The sequence below is a fragment of the Chlorocebus sabaeus genome, unplaced genomic scaffold, assembly GCF_047675955.1.
Source record: "Chlorocebus sabaeus isolate Y175 unplaced genomic scaffold, mChlSab1.0.hap1 unalloc_scaffold_428, whole genome shotgun sequence".
NCBI classification, from domain to species: Eukaryota; Metazoa; Chordata; class Mammalia; order Primates; family Cercopithecidae; genus Chlorocebus; species Chlorocebus sabaeus.
Window position 1 is genome coordinate 216,665 of NW_027327735.1, and position 14,659 is coordinate 231,323.

Here is a 14,659-nt window from a genome sequence, read left to right on the forward strand (position 1 = left end):
AGAAGAATGTATATTCTGTTGATTTGGGGTGGAGAGTTCTATAGATGTCTATTAGGTCTGCTTGCTGCAGAGATGAGTTCAATTCCTGGATATCCTTGTTAACTTTCTGTCTCGTTGATCTGTCTAATGTTGACAGTGGAGTGTTGAAGTCTCTCATTATTATTGTATGGGAGTCTAAGTCTCTTTGTAAGTCTCTAAGGACTTGCTTTATGAATCTGGGTGCTCCTGTATTGGGTGCATATATATTTAGGATAGTTAGCTCTTCCTGTTGAATTGATCCCTTTACCATTATGTAATGGCCTTCTTTGTCTCTTTTGATCTTTGATGGTTTAAAGTCTGTTTTATCAGAGACTAGTATTGCAACCCCCGCTTTTTTGTGTTCTCCATTTGCTTGGTAAATCTTCCTCCATCCCTTTATTTTGAGCCTATGTATGTCTCTGCGTGTGAGATGGGTCTCCTGAATACAGCAGACTGATGGGTCTTGACTCTTTATCCAGTTTGCCAGTCTGTGTCTTTTAATTGGAGCATTTAGTCCATTTACATTTAAGGTTAAGATTGTTATGTGTGAACTTGATCCTGCCATTATGATATTAACTGGTTATTTTGCTCGTTAGTTGATGCAGTTTCTTCCTAGCCTTGATGGTCTTTACATTTTGGCATGTTTTTGCAATGGCTGGTACCGGTTGTTCCTTTCCATGTTTAGTGCTTCCTTCAGGGTCTCTTGTAAGGCAGGCCTAGTGGTGACAAAATCTCTAAGCATTTGCTTATCTGTAAAGGATTTTATTTCTCCTTCACTTATGAAACTTAGTTTGGCTGGATATAAAATTCTGGGTTTAAAATTCTTTTCTTTAAGAATGTTGAATATTGGCCCCCACTCTCTTCTGGCTTGGAGAGTTTCTGCCGAGAGATCTGCTGTTAGTCTGATGGGCTTCCCTTTGTGGGTAACCCGACCTTTCTCTCTGGCTGCCCTTAAGATTTTTTCCTTCATTTCAACTTTGGTGAATCTGGCAATTATGTGTCTTGGAGTTGCTCTTCTCGAGGAGTATCTTTGTGGCGTTCTCTGTATTTCCTGGATTTGAATGTTGGCCTGCCCTACTAGGTTGGGGAAGTTCTCCTGGATGATATCCTGAAGAGTGTTTTCCAACTTGGTTCCATTTTCCCCCTCACTTTCAGGCACCCCAATCAGACGTAGATTTGGTCTTTTTACATAATCCCATACTTCTTGCAGGCTTTGTTCATTTCTTTTTCTTCTTTTTTCTTTTGGTTTCTCTTTTCGCTTCATTTCATTCATTTGATCCTCCATCGCTGACATTCTTTCTTCCAGTTGATCGAGACGGTTACTGAAGCTTGTGCATTTGTCACGTATTTCTCGTGCCATGGTTTTCGTCTCTTTCATTTCGTTTGTGAGCTTCTCTGCATTAATTACTCTAGCCATCAATTCTTCCACTTTTTTTTCAAGATTTTTAGTTTCTTTGCGCTGGGTACGTAATTCCTCCTTTAGCTCTGAGAAATTTGATGGACTGAAGCCTTCTTCTCTCATCTCGTCGAAGTCATTCTCCGTCCAGCTTTGATCCATTGCTGGCGATGAGCTGCGCTCCTTTGCCGGGGGAGATGCGCTCTTATTTTTTGAATTTCCAGCTTTTCTGCCCTGCTTTTTCCCCATCTTTGTGGTTTTATCTGCCTCTGATCTTTGATGATGGTGATGTACTGATGGGGTTTTGGTGTAGGTGTCCTTCCTGTTTGATAGCTTTCCTTCTAACAGTCAGGATCCTCAGCTGTAGGTTGTAGCTGTAGGAGATTGCTTGAGGTCCACTCCAGACCCTGTTTGCCTGGGTATCAGCAGCAGAGGCTGCAGAAGATAGAATATTTCTGAACAGCGAGTGTACCTGTCTGATTCTTGCTTTGGAATCTTCCTCTCAGGGGTGTACTCCACCCTGTGAGGTGTGGGGTGTCAGACTGCCCTAGTGGGGGATGTCTCCCAGTTAGGCTACTCAGGGGTCAGGGACCCACTTGAGCAGGGAGTCTGTCCCTTCTCAGATCTCAACCTCCGTGTTGGGAGATCCACTGCTCTCTTCAAAGCTGTCAGACAGAGTCGTTTGCGTCTGCAGAGCTGCTGCGTTTGTTATTATTTACTGTGCCCTGTCCCCAGAGGTGGAGTCTACAGAGACAGGCAGGTTTCCTTGAGCTGCTGTGAGCTCCACCCAGTTGGAGCTTCCCAGCAGCTTTGTTTACCTACTTAAGCCTCAGCAATGGCGGGCGCCCCTCCCCCAGCCTCGCTGCTGCCTTGCCGGTAGATCACAGACTGCTGTGCTAGCAATGAGGGAGGCTCCGTGGGTGTGGGCCACTCCCGGCCAGGTGTGGGATATGATCTCCTGGTGTGCCTGTCTGCTTAAAGCGCAGTATTGGGGTGGGAGTTACCCGATTTTCCAGGTGTTGTGTGTCTCAGTTCCCCTGGCTAGGAAAAGGGATTCCCTTCCCCCTTGCGCTTTCCAGGTGAGGCAATGCCTCGCCCTGCTTCAGCTCTCGCTGGTCGGGCTGCAGCAGCTGACCCGCACCGATCGTCTGGCACTCCCCAGTGAGATGAACCCAGTACCTCAGTTGAAAATGCAGAAATCGCCGGTCTTCTGTGTCGCTCGCGCTGGGAGTTGGAGACTGGAGCTGTTCCTATTCGGCCATCTTGCTCCGCCAAGCCGTATTTTTTTTTTTTAATATAGAGACGGGATTTCACCATGTTTCCTGGGCTGATCTCAAACTCCTGGACTCAAGCGATCCTCGTGCCTCGGCCTCCCACAGTGCTGGGATGAGAGGCGTGAGCCACCGCACTGGCCGGGGCTGTGCATTTGTTTGCATTCTTCTCAAATTAGTTTTCGGTTTCCCTGATGGTCTCTTTGACTCACTGGTTGTTTAGGAGTGTGTAGTTTTCACATATTTTTGAATTTCCCACACTTTCTTCACTGTCGATTTCCAGTTTTGTGCCAGTACAGCTGAAGAACACCTCTGCTTTGGTCTGAGTCCTTCTCCATTCACTGAGGCTCATTTTGTGGCCTGGCACATGGTCTGTCATGGGCAATGTCCCATGGGTGCTCGAGAGGACTGTGTATTCGGCTGTTGTTGGGTGTCGTGTGTGACAGATGTCCATTCGGCGTACCTGGTTTCCTATGTTAATCTCCGGAACGTTTCTGACACTAGAAAATCAGGCTTTGGGAGAGGCCAGTGAGCCTGTGGCTTGGGAGCCTGGTTGCATGAGAGAAGCATGTGTGGGAACGCCAGGGGCCGGCTTTGAATCCCATTCCCCCAACATGATGCCATGTGTGGCAGACATGACGCTTGGCTTTGCTCTCTCAGGGTTCTATCTGCGACAGGGGCCACTTGTGCCCCTGGCCTCATCAGCTCAGGCTGAAGGCAGCCCTGGTCCTGGCCAGAGGGTCTTTGTGAAGCAGAAATAGATGGCCTGGTGCAGGGGCCGAGCCCCTGCTGTTCACTCTGTGTCCATCCACAACCTCGGCCCTGGGAGTTGTAAAGAAGGCCGGCCTGTACCATGAGCATCTGCACCAAGATGTGCCCATGTCACAGTGTGCTCAGCGTCTGCCCTGGCGCAGGTGCATAGCCTGTCTGTGCTCAGGCGGCCCGCCTATGGAGCCCAGGCTCACAGAGGAGTGAAGGAGGCAAGCAGGGGCCTCCGAGCACAGCCAGCCTCACTTCGATGCTGGGAGACTAACGTCTTCCATTTTGCCTTCTGCCCAGACCAACTGCGGGCCGTCCAGTGACTGTGCTACTTCTACAGCCACCGTCATGCCCAGCGAGGCCCAGTACGTCATCTACCACGATCTCCAGCTCTCCCTGGCCTGCAAGGTGGCCGACAAGGTGCTGGAGGGGCAGCTCCTGGAGACCTTCAGTCAGGTCTACCTGTCCCTGGGCATGGAGCGGTAAGGGCTGGCTTTGCAGTGGTGGAGGTGGGGACGGGCAGGGAGAGGGGCACAGGGAAGCTGGCCCAGGGCCCAGCAGCCCCTCTCCTTTTGATCATTTGGTGCTTTGGCATCAGATGCTTTGAGCTGGCCGACCTGGGGTCATCCCAGGGCTGCTGCTGGCCCGTGAGTCCCAGCTTGAGCCTCCCTTGTTGGGTCAAAGGTCATCTCAACCCCAGCAGAGGCAGTACGTGCACTCTGGGCTGTTCTTCCTACTATGGTGGCTTTTGTCATCTTACCTGTGCCTGCCCCGAATCTTCACTCCTGGCCTTCATCTGTCCCCTTAAATGTGACCACAGTAGCCACCTGTGGCTTCTCTCCCACAGAAGACAGAGCCAGTTGTGTCACCTGCTTCTCTGGGGCAGGGTTTCAAGGTCTCACATCCCATATTTGGCCTAGTCAGCTTCCTCCAAGCATCCTGACCTGGTGGGGTAACCATGGCCCTGGCCACCCCACCCATAGGGCCCAGTGACATTGCTGCAGTCACAGCCCCTTGAGTGTTGGACTTACTGAGAGAGCAGAGGAGCCGCCAGATTCCACAGGGACCTGGGAGACTGAGTCCGGTCTTGACCTCAGGTTCACAGAAGGAAAATGGGCCAGTGTGCTAGAGCCATGCTTCTCAAAGTGTAGTCCCTGGACCAGTAGAGCAGCATCCATGTCACCTAGGAGTTTGTGGCAAGTGGGAGTTCTAGGGCCTGCCCCAGGCCGGTGGAGCCGGAAGCTCTGGGGGCAGGGCCAGCAAGCTATAAGGACAGGCCTCCGGGTGACTGTGATGCCTGCACACCTTGAGAACCATCAGCCTAGATGGCCTCTGAACACTAACGGCTCCTGGTGCGTCTGGAGAAGACACCGGCCATGTCTGGGAGGCAGGGGAGATGGACTAGCACACTCCTCCTGCCACAGGGCGGCATGATGCTCGATTCCCTCAGAAGGATGTCCTTCATCTTTTCCATGCCGTGTGTGTTCACCCTGGCCCTCCCAGCAGCCTGGGAAAGGCAGAACACTGCACACACAAGAGGGCCGTTCCCAGTCCCCACATGCCAGATTCATCTGTCACCAGACCCACGGGAGGAGGCAGACTGGTTCCAGGAGGATGAGAGCCCTTGTTCTGACACCTGTGTCTGATTCCAGGGCCTACAAATCCTCTCTGGACTACACCAAACGAAGTCTGGGGATTTTCATTGACCTCCAGAGGAAAGAGAAGGAGGCACATGCCTGGCTGCAAGCAGGGAAGATCTATTACATCCTGCGGCAGAGCGAGCTGGTGGACCTGTACATCCAGGTGAGTGGCAAGGGATGCAGGAGGAACCCTGTGCTATTCACTCTCTGTCCATCCACCCATCCATTCATCCTTCCATCACCTATTTATCTGTTCATTCTTCCATCCATCCACTCGCCTGTTCATCCTTCCATCCATCCATCCATTCACCTGTTCATCCATCCATCCCTTTATCATCCATTCATTCAGCCACCATTCATCCATCTGTTTGTCCGTTCATCCTTCCATCATCCATCCATTTACCTGTTCATCCTTCTAGCCATCATCCATCCTTCTGTCCATTCATCCATCCGTCCTTTTATCATCCATCCATTCACCCGTTCATCCATCCATCCATCCATTCATCCTTCTATCAACCATCCATCCACCTGTTCATCCTTCCATCCATCCATGATTCATCCATCTATCCATCCATCCATCCTTCCATTCATCTGTCCATCCATCCATCCATCCATCCATCCATCCATTCATCCATCCTTCATCCATCCACTTGTTGTTCCATTCATCTGTCCATCATCCATCCATTCACCTGTTCATCCATCCATCATCCATCCTTCCATCATCCATCTACCTATTGATCCTTCCATTCATCCATCCTCTCACCCATCCATCCATTCACCGTTCGTCCATCCATCAATCATTCATCCATCCACCCACCCACCAATCTACCTATTAATGCATCCCTCCATTCATCTATCTGTCCATTTGTTTATCCATACATTCGTCTATCCACCATCTATCCATCCCCATGTACATACATCATCTACCCTCCACCCATCCATACATTATCTACCCACGCATACATACATCCAGACATACACACATCATTCCACCCACCCATCCATCCACCCATCCACCCACCCACCCGTCCGTCCATCCATCCACCCGTCCGTCCATCCATCCCAGCATTAATCTATCCACACACCCATCCATCCATCCATGTGTCTACATCTCCTCATCCATTCATCCATCCATCCACTCATTCCTAAGCCACTGCTGAGCACCTGTTGTGTGCCTTTTCCCTCCCTCCAACTGGTTCCCTCACATCCTCCCCCGGTGGCCAGCATCTTCTCCCTGAGGGCAGAGGCACGGCCCCTCACAGTGCACAGCACTTGCTGGTATACAGTACATGCTCAAATAATGTGACCACTCAGTTAACACACAGAAGAACTTGCTCCAAGCGACACGTGGCACATCTCCTTACAAAAGGAATCTATCACAGTGGCTGTTTTCAGAGGCTTTCCCAAACACAGTGTGATCTGGAACAAATTGTGAAGTCCACGAGCCTGGTGAAGCTTTCATTATTGAGCACCTGCTGCACACCTCCTTGAGCTGAGGAGAGGGATCAAGAGCTCATGGCCAAGAGGGGACCAGGCCCACCCACAAACACTGAAACACTGCTGATGTGGCAGGCATGTGACAACGCAGAAAGGAGCCAGAGGCTGGGCTCCCAGCAATCTGGGGGCCACGGAGACTGGTTTGAGTGCAGGGGGAGTGGGCTAGGGCTAGCCCTGGTGGTAGGATTCACAGGTGTCGGGCTCCTGGGCTGCAGCTGCTCAGTCACCTCCTGGCACTCAGGAGCATCAGTTCATTGTCCTCATGCCAGTGGTGGGGGCAGCCCTCATGCACAGGGTCTGAAAAATGCTCAAGTGTACCTGTAGTGTGTGAGGGGAAGGAGCCTGGCAAAGGTGCGCGTAGCCACCTCGCTAGGTGTGGGTCTTGAGGGAACTTCTGTCTCCTTTCAGGTGGCACAGAATGTGGACCTGTACACAGGCAACCTCAACCTGGGGCTGGAGCTGTTTGAGGCAGCTGGAGACATCTTCTTCAATGGGGCCTGGGAGCGGGAGGAAGGCATGTCCTTCTACTGGGTGAGCTGGCCTGTGGGCTGATGTGGGTGGGCCTCAGTGGGGCACCTGGAGGGCCGAGACACAGGTGTGGCAGGGTAGAGGCCTCCCAAATGGAGGCAGGGCCACCCATGCACATGATGAGTTTCCAAGTGGTCTCACCGGGAATGATATTGACCATGCCCCTGCCTGGGACAAACGCTCGGGGCCTGGACGTGACAATGGCTCTACCCTTGTACCTGATGACCTCAAGCAACCATGAGTGGGAAGTCCTGTCCCCATCTTCCAGATGAGGAAACTGAGGCTCAGAGAGGCACAGGGACATGTCAAAGGCCACACAGCATATCAGTGGGAGGCCCAGGTCTGCATGCACCCCGAAGTGGGACGGCTTCTCCCTTCCTCTGAGCTCACGGTGTGGCTCAGCCCTGGGCACAGATCAATGTGGTGTTTTTAGAGCAGAGAGGAGTGCTGGCTCCCCCCAGTCAGACCTCCGGTGCCCAGGTGGGAGAGGCTGGTCTGAGGCTATCGGGTGTAGCTGGATGGGCCTCAGGTGACTCTTCAGCCCCCAACTTGGATGTCTGAACTGTGTGTTATCCCAGAGCACAGAGCTGTGTCGAGGTGCAGGGATAGCTGGGGTGTGGGAAGCTCCAAGCACGTGTTTGAGCTCTGAGGAGGGCGCTGGGCAAGGTGGGTGCTGCGAAAAAACTGACCCCACCTGCCTGTGTGGTAGGACCGGGCCCTGCCCCGGCAGTGACTACGGACAACCGCAAGGTGGAGCTGCAGCTACAGCTGTGCAACAAGCTGGTGTCACTGCTGGCCACACTGGAGGAGCCCCAGGAAGACTTGGAGTTTGCCTACATGGCCCTAGCACTCAGGATCACTCTGGGCAAGTCCCCTGAGCCCCCGCCCTGCCAGGACCCACACTTTGCCAGAGCCCAGCCTCCAGGTCTGCAGGGCAGGAGCTGAAACAGCTGCTGGATTTTCCTGGTCTCCTGTCCAGGCAGGCAGATCTGCCCAACTGGCTTCCCCGTCCGTCTGTGGGGCACAGCCCGAGGTCTCTCACGCAGTGCAGAGTTCCCTGCCTGACTGAGCTCTGCTTCCTCTGCCTGTTCCCGCTGCTGACCACAGGGGCCGCCCAGTGTGCCCTCTGCCTTCCAGACATGCCAGGCATCTCGTTGGTCCCTGTATGTGCCAGGCTGAGTGGCACATTCCCTTTCTCTTGTGCCCTTCCCACCCTCATCAACCACACGACTCTCTGGCTGATAAAATCCCAGTTCCCCTTCCAGCAGTCTGCCCCTTAAGGCCGGGCATCCCCTGGTGCTGTGCCAGGGTCGTCTGTCCCCCTCCAGAGACAGGGAACCCTAGGCAGGCCACATGCCCCAGCGCCTTGTGCCCCGTGGCCCAGTACACAGTAGGTGTGCAGCTGACTCCCCAAGGTAGGGGGCTCTGATCATGACACACCCAGGAGGAGTCGGATGTCACGTCTGTGGGTTGCCTGGAGCCGGGGAGCCCGGGAGCACCTGGACTGCATGGCTTTTGGGCTCCCCTGGTTAAAACCAGTGAGCAAAGGCAGGTGGCTATGTGTAGACACAGAGCTGGGCCATCCAAGTCCGACTTTGCCAAAGCCTCTCAGTAGACAGGGGCAGGCCTTACTAGTTCTGCTTTGCAGATGGGAAAGTGAGTCTGGGAACCTGGAAGGGAACGGCCAGAGCTGCCCAGGTGACCACAGGTGCCTGGAGACAAGCCAGGTGTGCTGCCTGGGATCTGTATACCTGCTCCTGAGGGGCATGTGCCCTCCCTGTCCCAGGGAGCCACATCCTCACACCTGCCCCTTTGGCCTGCACCCCAGGGGACCGGCTGAACGAGCGCGTGGCCTACCACCGGCTGGCCGCCCTGCACCACCGGCTGGCCGCCCTGCACCACCGGCTGGCCGCCCTGCACCACCGGCTGGGCCATGGCAAGCTGGCGGAGCACTTCTACCTCAAGGCCATTTAGCTCTGTAACTCGCCGCTGGAGTTCAACGAGGAGACCCTCTACTACGTGAAGGTGTACCTGGTGCTCCGTGACATCATCTCCTACGACCTGAAGGTGGGTGGGAGGGGCAGGGCTCGGGGTGTTCCCAGCCCCCTTGGAGTGGGATCTCCACCCGGACCCCAGAGGCCTGGGTTCCAGCCTTTCTTAGGAATGGCCCAGTGGCCTCCCTGGAGCTCTACACCCAGCTGGAGGAGCCGGCAAGGTTAGCAGGTAAAACCCAGCTCCCCAGATGGCCAGGCCCCACCCTCAAGAACTCAGTCTCAGCCAGGGAGGCTGACACATGAGTGGGTAATGGTGGCCTCTGGGTAAAGAAGGGGGATTGTAGTCAGGGGGCCCTCCTGGAGGAGGTGACACCAAAGCTGAGTCTTGACAGTCAAGTGTCAAGGTGAATTTAACAAAGAAAACAGGGTCGGGAGAGTGACATTTCAGAGGACGGCATCATCCTCACATTGAATCCACGTTGCAAGATCCAACCGAAATCCTGGTGCCTCCTCTAGGAAGCCTGCCCAGGGTGCCAGCCTGCACTGAGCAACTCCTTCCTGGAGTCCCGAGACACCTTGAATCTTCACATCACCCAGGAAGGGTGGGGTGGTACCAGTGTCTTACCATTGGGTTCACAGACAGGGAAACCCCAGCTCAGGGCAGGTGCAGTGGGGCGGGGCCCCAGCCAGCCAGGCTGAGGCCTTGTTAGGTCGGGTGTGTCTCGAGGGGAGGTGCTGTGCTCCCTCTGCCCCCAGCCCTGCAGGGGTGGAGAGCTGGGATTGGCGGACTGAGATCTGTGGTGTCTCCACCCATCTGCCCAGCGGGCACCGCCCCTCCTTAGCATCACACCAGCCTCGTGTCAGTGCTCCTTACGGGCTGAGGTGCCAGGGCACTCCAGTCCAGGGGCCGAGATCTTGGGGGCCTTAGAACAACATGAGGAGCTGGGGCAGCCCTAAGACCCTGCCCCGTATACTCCACCGCAGGCCTGGGGCTGCCCGGGAGGCCCCCACCCAGTACTGGCGACACCTGGTGGTCAGACGTGGTTTCTGTGGCCTCCCAAGTCCCAGCCAGATAGGGAGGTGCCAAGTATCAGGCCCAGGGGGACGCTGCTCACCGCTAAGGGGCTCGACTGAGACCCAGGGGGACGGACCTCCCAGAAGAGGCCTTTATCTGTCTTGGTCAAGCCTGCCGCCCACTCCGCCTGTCCAGGAGAAAGGAAAGCGCCAAGTAATACCTGAGAGGCCAAAGTCCATGGTTGGGGTCGAGGGACAGAGGCCTCCTTCACCTCCTTCCCATGCACAGCCCTCCTTCCCATGCACAGCCTTCCTTCCCATGCACAGCCCTCCTTCCCATGCACAACCCTCCTTCCCATGCACAGCCCTCCTTCCCATGCACAGCCCTCCTTCCCATGCACAACCCTCCTTCCCATGCACAACCCTCCTTCCCATGCACAGCCCTCCTTCCCATGCACAGCCTTCCTTCCCATGCACAGCCTTCCTTCCCATGCACAGCCCTCCTTCCCATGCACAGCCCTCCTTCCCATGCACAGCCCTCCTTCCCATGCACAGCCCTCCTTCCCATGCACAGCCCTCTGGGCCTCATCGTGACTATGCTGTCAGTGCAGGCCAGCTTCCCACAGGGAGGCCCCCTTGGAATTCCCCAAGGGCGGCTGTCTTTCCAAGGCTACACCCTGCTCCTTGTATAGGAGGCTCTGGACCCAGGGCCCAGAGGAGTGGGAGAAAAAGCCAGGCTGGATGGGACCTGGAAGGCTGGCAGAGAAGCAGGGGTAAATGGGCATCTTTGCCAATTGCCTCTAAAATGGGGTCCCCTTTAGTCTACACATGAGAGTGAGCCCTGGAATAGTGTGGATTAGGTGTTTACTGGCTCACGCTGTCACTCACTAGCTGCTGCACACACTACAGGCACATGGAAATGCACACGCAAATGCACACAGGCACAGGCACAGGCACACACAGGCGCACACGCACAGACATGCGCACGCAGACATGCACACACAGGCATGCACACAGGCACACACACAGGGACATGCACGCACAGGAACACAAACACGCACATTCACATGCACAGGCACACGCAGAGACATATGTATTGGCTGGCTCCTTCCTGTTTAGTTGGGAAGCCCCCACCCCTTCAGGAAGCCTTTGCCTTCCACCCCCGGCTGAGTCTGGGGCCTCCTGGGCTTCCCTCTACCACAGCCCGGGCCACCCTGCGTGGTCAGTGTTCACTCCCAGGACCCTCAGACTGGAAGCAAGGACGTTAGGCTCAACCATGCACCCAGCACAGAGTCCAGTGTTCGGTTGGGCCAGGGGGCATTGGATGAGCAGTGGCAGTGACTCGGGGCCTTCTCACGCCCCTGCTCCGTGTGTGGGGCGGGGCAGTGAAGGAATGGACTGCTGCATGTTGGACTTTGTCATTGGCCCTGGGAGCCATCTTGAGATGGTAAAGAGGGACAGGCCAGGCATGGGTCTTAGAGAGGTCCTTTGGGTGACCCCATGTGGAGGAGGTGCCTGGGGAGAAGCCGGGTGGGGGATGGGAGGGTCAAGGAGGAGGTCTGGGAGATGGCATCCCAACCCAGGGATGGTGAGTTTGAGCCAAAGACGCATTGAAAATGGGAGTGGATGTCTGGGGAGTCACACTCCGTCAATATTTCAGGGAACATTGCCAGAGAGGACACCTGTGAGATGGTTTTGTACCTGGCCTGGCCCGTGGAGGGCCTGGAAATGGTTAGCATGGACAGGGGCCAGAGGGGAGCCTGGGTCACTCAACACCATGCCCCTGCTGTGGCTTGGAGCCACGGGTCCTGCATGGAACTCTCAGAGCAGGCAAGATCTGCCCTGACCTCAGCCCATGGGGAAAGCAGCCACTGCCTGCAGAGAGAGTGGCACTGGGGCAGGAGGCTTGGGGTGAGTGGGGTGTAGGGGCAGTCAGGAAGGCTTCCGGGGGTGTCAGGGTCATCCCCACCTCCTGCAGCTGAGACCACAGCAGTGTCACAGGCTTCGGGGCTCATGGGGTGAGCCAGCATCGGATGGACATGTGGAATGACCTGGAGACAGGAACGGCCTCTGGGAAGACAGGCTCCGAGTCCCCCTTTTGCTGACCATGACCTGTCCCCTTCAGGACCCGTTTGATGCAGCCGGGTACTACCAGCTGGCACTGGCAGCCGCCGTGGACCTGGGCAACAAGGCACAGCTGAAGATCTACACGCGGCCAGCCACCATCTCCCACAACTTCCTCCTGGACTGCGAGAAGTCGCTCTTCTTCTACCAGAAGGCCAGGACCTTCGCCACAGAGCTCAGCGTCCACAGGGTCAACCTACCTCCTCTGCCACTCTGCGGGTGGACCCCCTGGTTGGCCTCCAGCCACCCTCGCTGAGGACAGTATCTGAGGGGGAGTGGGTTTTGTGCAAGGAGGATGATCTCCTGCCTCTCCTGGTGTCTCCCGTAGCTCATTTTCTGGGTAATGGAAGCATAAAAGCAGGGTTCAAATAGCAATAAATTTTTTTTTTTTTTTTTGCAAAAACATACCGAAGTCCCCATGGCATCCTTCCCTGTGTGCTTCCTGGGCTGTGTCTAGGGGACAGCTGCTTCCCTGGTGGCAGCCCTCTGATCTTGGGGATGAGAAGGACCGTGAGTCCAACAGACCTGGGCCAGGTCACCATGAGCCTTGGTTTCCTCGGCGGCCAGAGTGGAGATGGTGATTGAACTCTGGGCAGCTCCCTGCTCTCCCTGCTCAGAGTTCTTGCGGTAGGTCTCGTGCCACCCTTGCCTTTAACCTTCAGGCCACTGTGCCCGGATGTGGGAGCTGCTAGTGTCCCTGTTCGCCATTGAAGAACTAGAGGCACAGAGAGGTTAGGTATCTGGCCCACCGTCACACAGCAGGTAGAGGCAGACACGCAGAGCCCAGTACACTGACCACCACACCACCCTGCCAGCCTGCAGCCAGGAAGGTGTCCCCCATTAGGACCCAAGGTCAGCTCCTGGACCTCTCTCGTGGTGTCAGGAGAGCCGCAGGCCAGTGAGGGTGGCCCCGGGGATCCCTCACTCAGTGTCCTTTGCTCCCAGACTTGGTTGGGCCGAGCCTGGCCAGTCCCACCTCTGGCCACTGGTCAGCCCTGCGGGAAGTGAGATGCAGGGATCTTCGCCTGTGTAGACGCTGCTACCCTGTATTGAAAGCCTTATCTGGGCTGCCCCCCAGCTGTCCCCACCCACACCCTCCCCTTCCGGACCCCGGCCCTCATCCCAGTCCCAGGAATCCCAGGTTTTCTTTCTTGGAATCTCTTGGCCCCAGGGAATACAGTTCACACGGTCTCTTTGCCAGTTTACGCAAGGAAACTGACGTTCAGAGACTGTGGGTGTCCCACGTGATTGTCACACTGCACTCTCCCAGACCCCTCTTTTAAACACTTTAAATGAGGTGATTTTCACATCGCATGCAATTAACTCTTTCAACGCAAATAATGTGGTGGCATTTGTACATTCACAGTGCTGTGCAACCACCCACACCATCTAGTTTCAAAATGTATTCATCTCCCCAGAAGAAACCTCCCATCCTCACTAAGCAGTTACCCCTCCTTGGTATCCCCCAAGCCCCTCGTTTAATGGAAGGGGAAGCTGAGGTCCGGAGAGAGACTTGCCAGTGGGCAGCGCTCTGATAATAAGGAATCAGGCACCCATCTGCTGCTTCAGCCCTGGGTTGGTTTTCCACCCAGCAGAGGTGACAGAGCCAGGAGGTTCTGGGAGCGCCACAGGTGTCACTGGTTCAGTCCTGGGTTGGTTGTCCACCCAGCAGAGGTGACAGAGCCAGGAGGTTCTGGGACCCCATGCTTGCAGCCAGAGCCCTACCCTAAGCCTCCCCACCAGGGGGCAGCAGAGAGCTTTCCAGAACCGGCCGCGGGGCTGGCGGGAAGCAGCGGGTCAGAGCTGCTGACAAACCTCACGTGGACCCCAGATCGCTGTCTCTGTGGGTTGGGTTTGGGAATTGGAGGGGAGGCCGCATGATTGGAAACGTGAAGACAGCACGGCCTGGCTGGAGCAGCCGGAAGCGCCGTCACGTTGAGTGAGGACACAGACCTCCTGCCCGCTGGGCCGGGCCTGCAGCCATTCTTCTCGGGGTGGGGCCCGTAGGTCCGGGTTGCTCTTTGTCCCTGACCTGCTTCAGAGTCCGGGAGGCTTTGGAACTCTGCCTCCCCATCTACGCCCACCCTGGCTGGTGCCATGAGGGGCCTGGATCCTGGGATCCTGTTCCTCTTGGGCAGCAGAGTCTGGGGGACCAGAGGAGATGAGGGGTCTTCAAGCCCCACATTCAAACCCCAGCCCACCACTGACAGTCTGGGGGTTCGGGATGAGGGAGTTGATGTCTCTGAGCCCCAGTTTTGTCACCACTAAAATGAGGCCGATATAATGGGGCAGAGTGCCAGCCCCCGGGCTAACAGAGGCCTGTTTCCTACTGACAATACCTCTTACTCCTAGGAACAGCTCCAACAACCACACACTAGGGAACACTCAACCCAGGCCAACTTGTCAGAGGCACGTGAA

General features: G+C 55.6%; 1 protein-coding gene across 1 annotated transcript; it reads left to right on the forward strand.

Moving 5' to 3' along the window:
- Positions 1-4,064: 4,064 nt before the first annotated feature.
- LOC140711270 (SH3 domain and tetratricopeptide repeat-containing protein 1-like) lies at positions 4,065-13,809 on the forward strand. Its single transcript, XM_073014193.1, has 3 exons — positions 4,065-5,247; positions 6,990-7,112; positions 12,243-13,809. Exons 1-3 carry the CDS (start codon positions 5,059-5,061, stop codon positions 12,495-12,497), a joined length of 567 nt encoding a protein of 188 aa, XP_072870294.1. The 5' UTR covers positions 4,065-5,058; the 3' UTR covers positions 12,498-13,809.
- Positions 13,810-14,659: the final 850 nt, after the last annotated feature.

Excerpts from the sequence above, each read along its gene's own strand:
- LOC140711270 (XM_073014193.1), top strand. The coding sequence starts at position 5,059 with ATGAGAGCCCTTGTTCTGACACCTGTGTCTGATTCCAGGGCCTACAAA. Across the intron at positions 5,248-6,989 it reads TGGTGGACCTGTACATCCAG|GTGGCACAGAATGTGGACCT; the intron begins GTGAGTGGCAAG and ends GTCTCCTTTCAG. Across the intron at positions 7,113-12,242 it reads AAGGCATGTCCTTCTACTGG|GACCCGTTTGATGCAGCCGG; the intron begins GTGAGCTGGCCT and ends TGTCCCCTTCAG.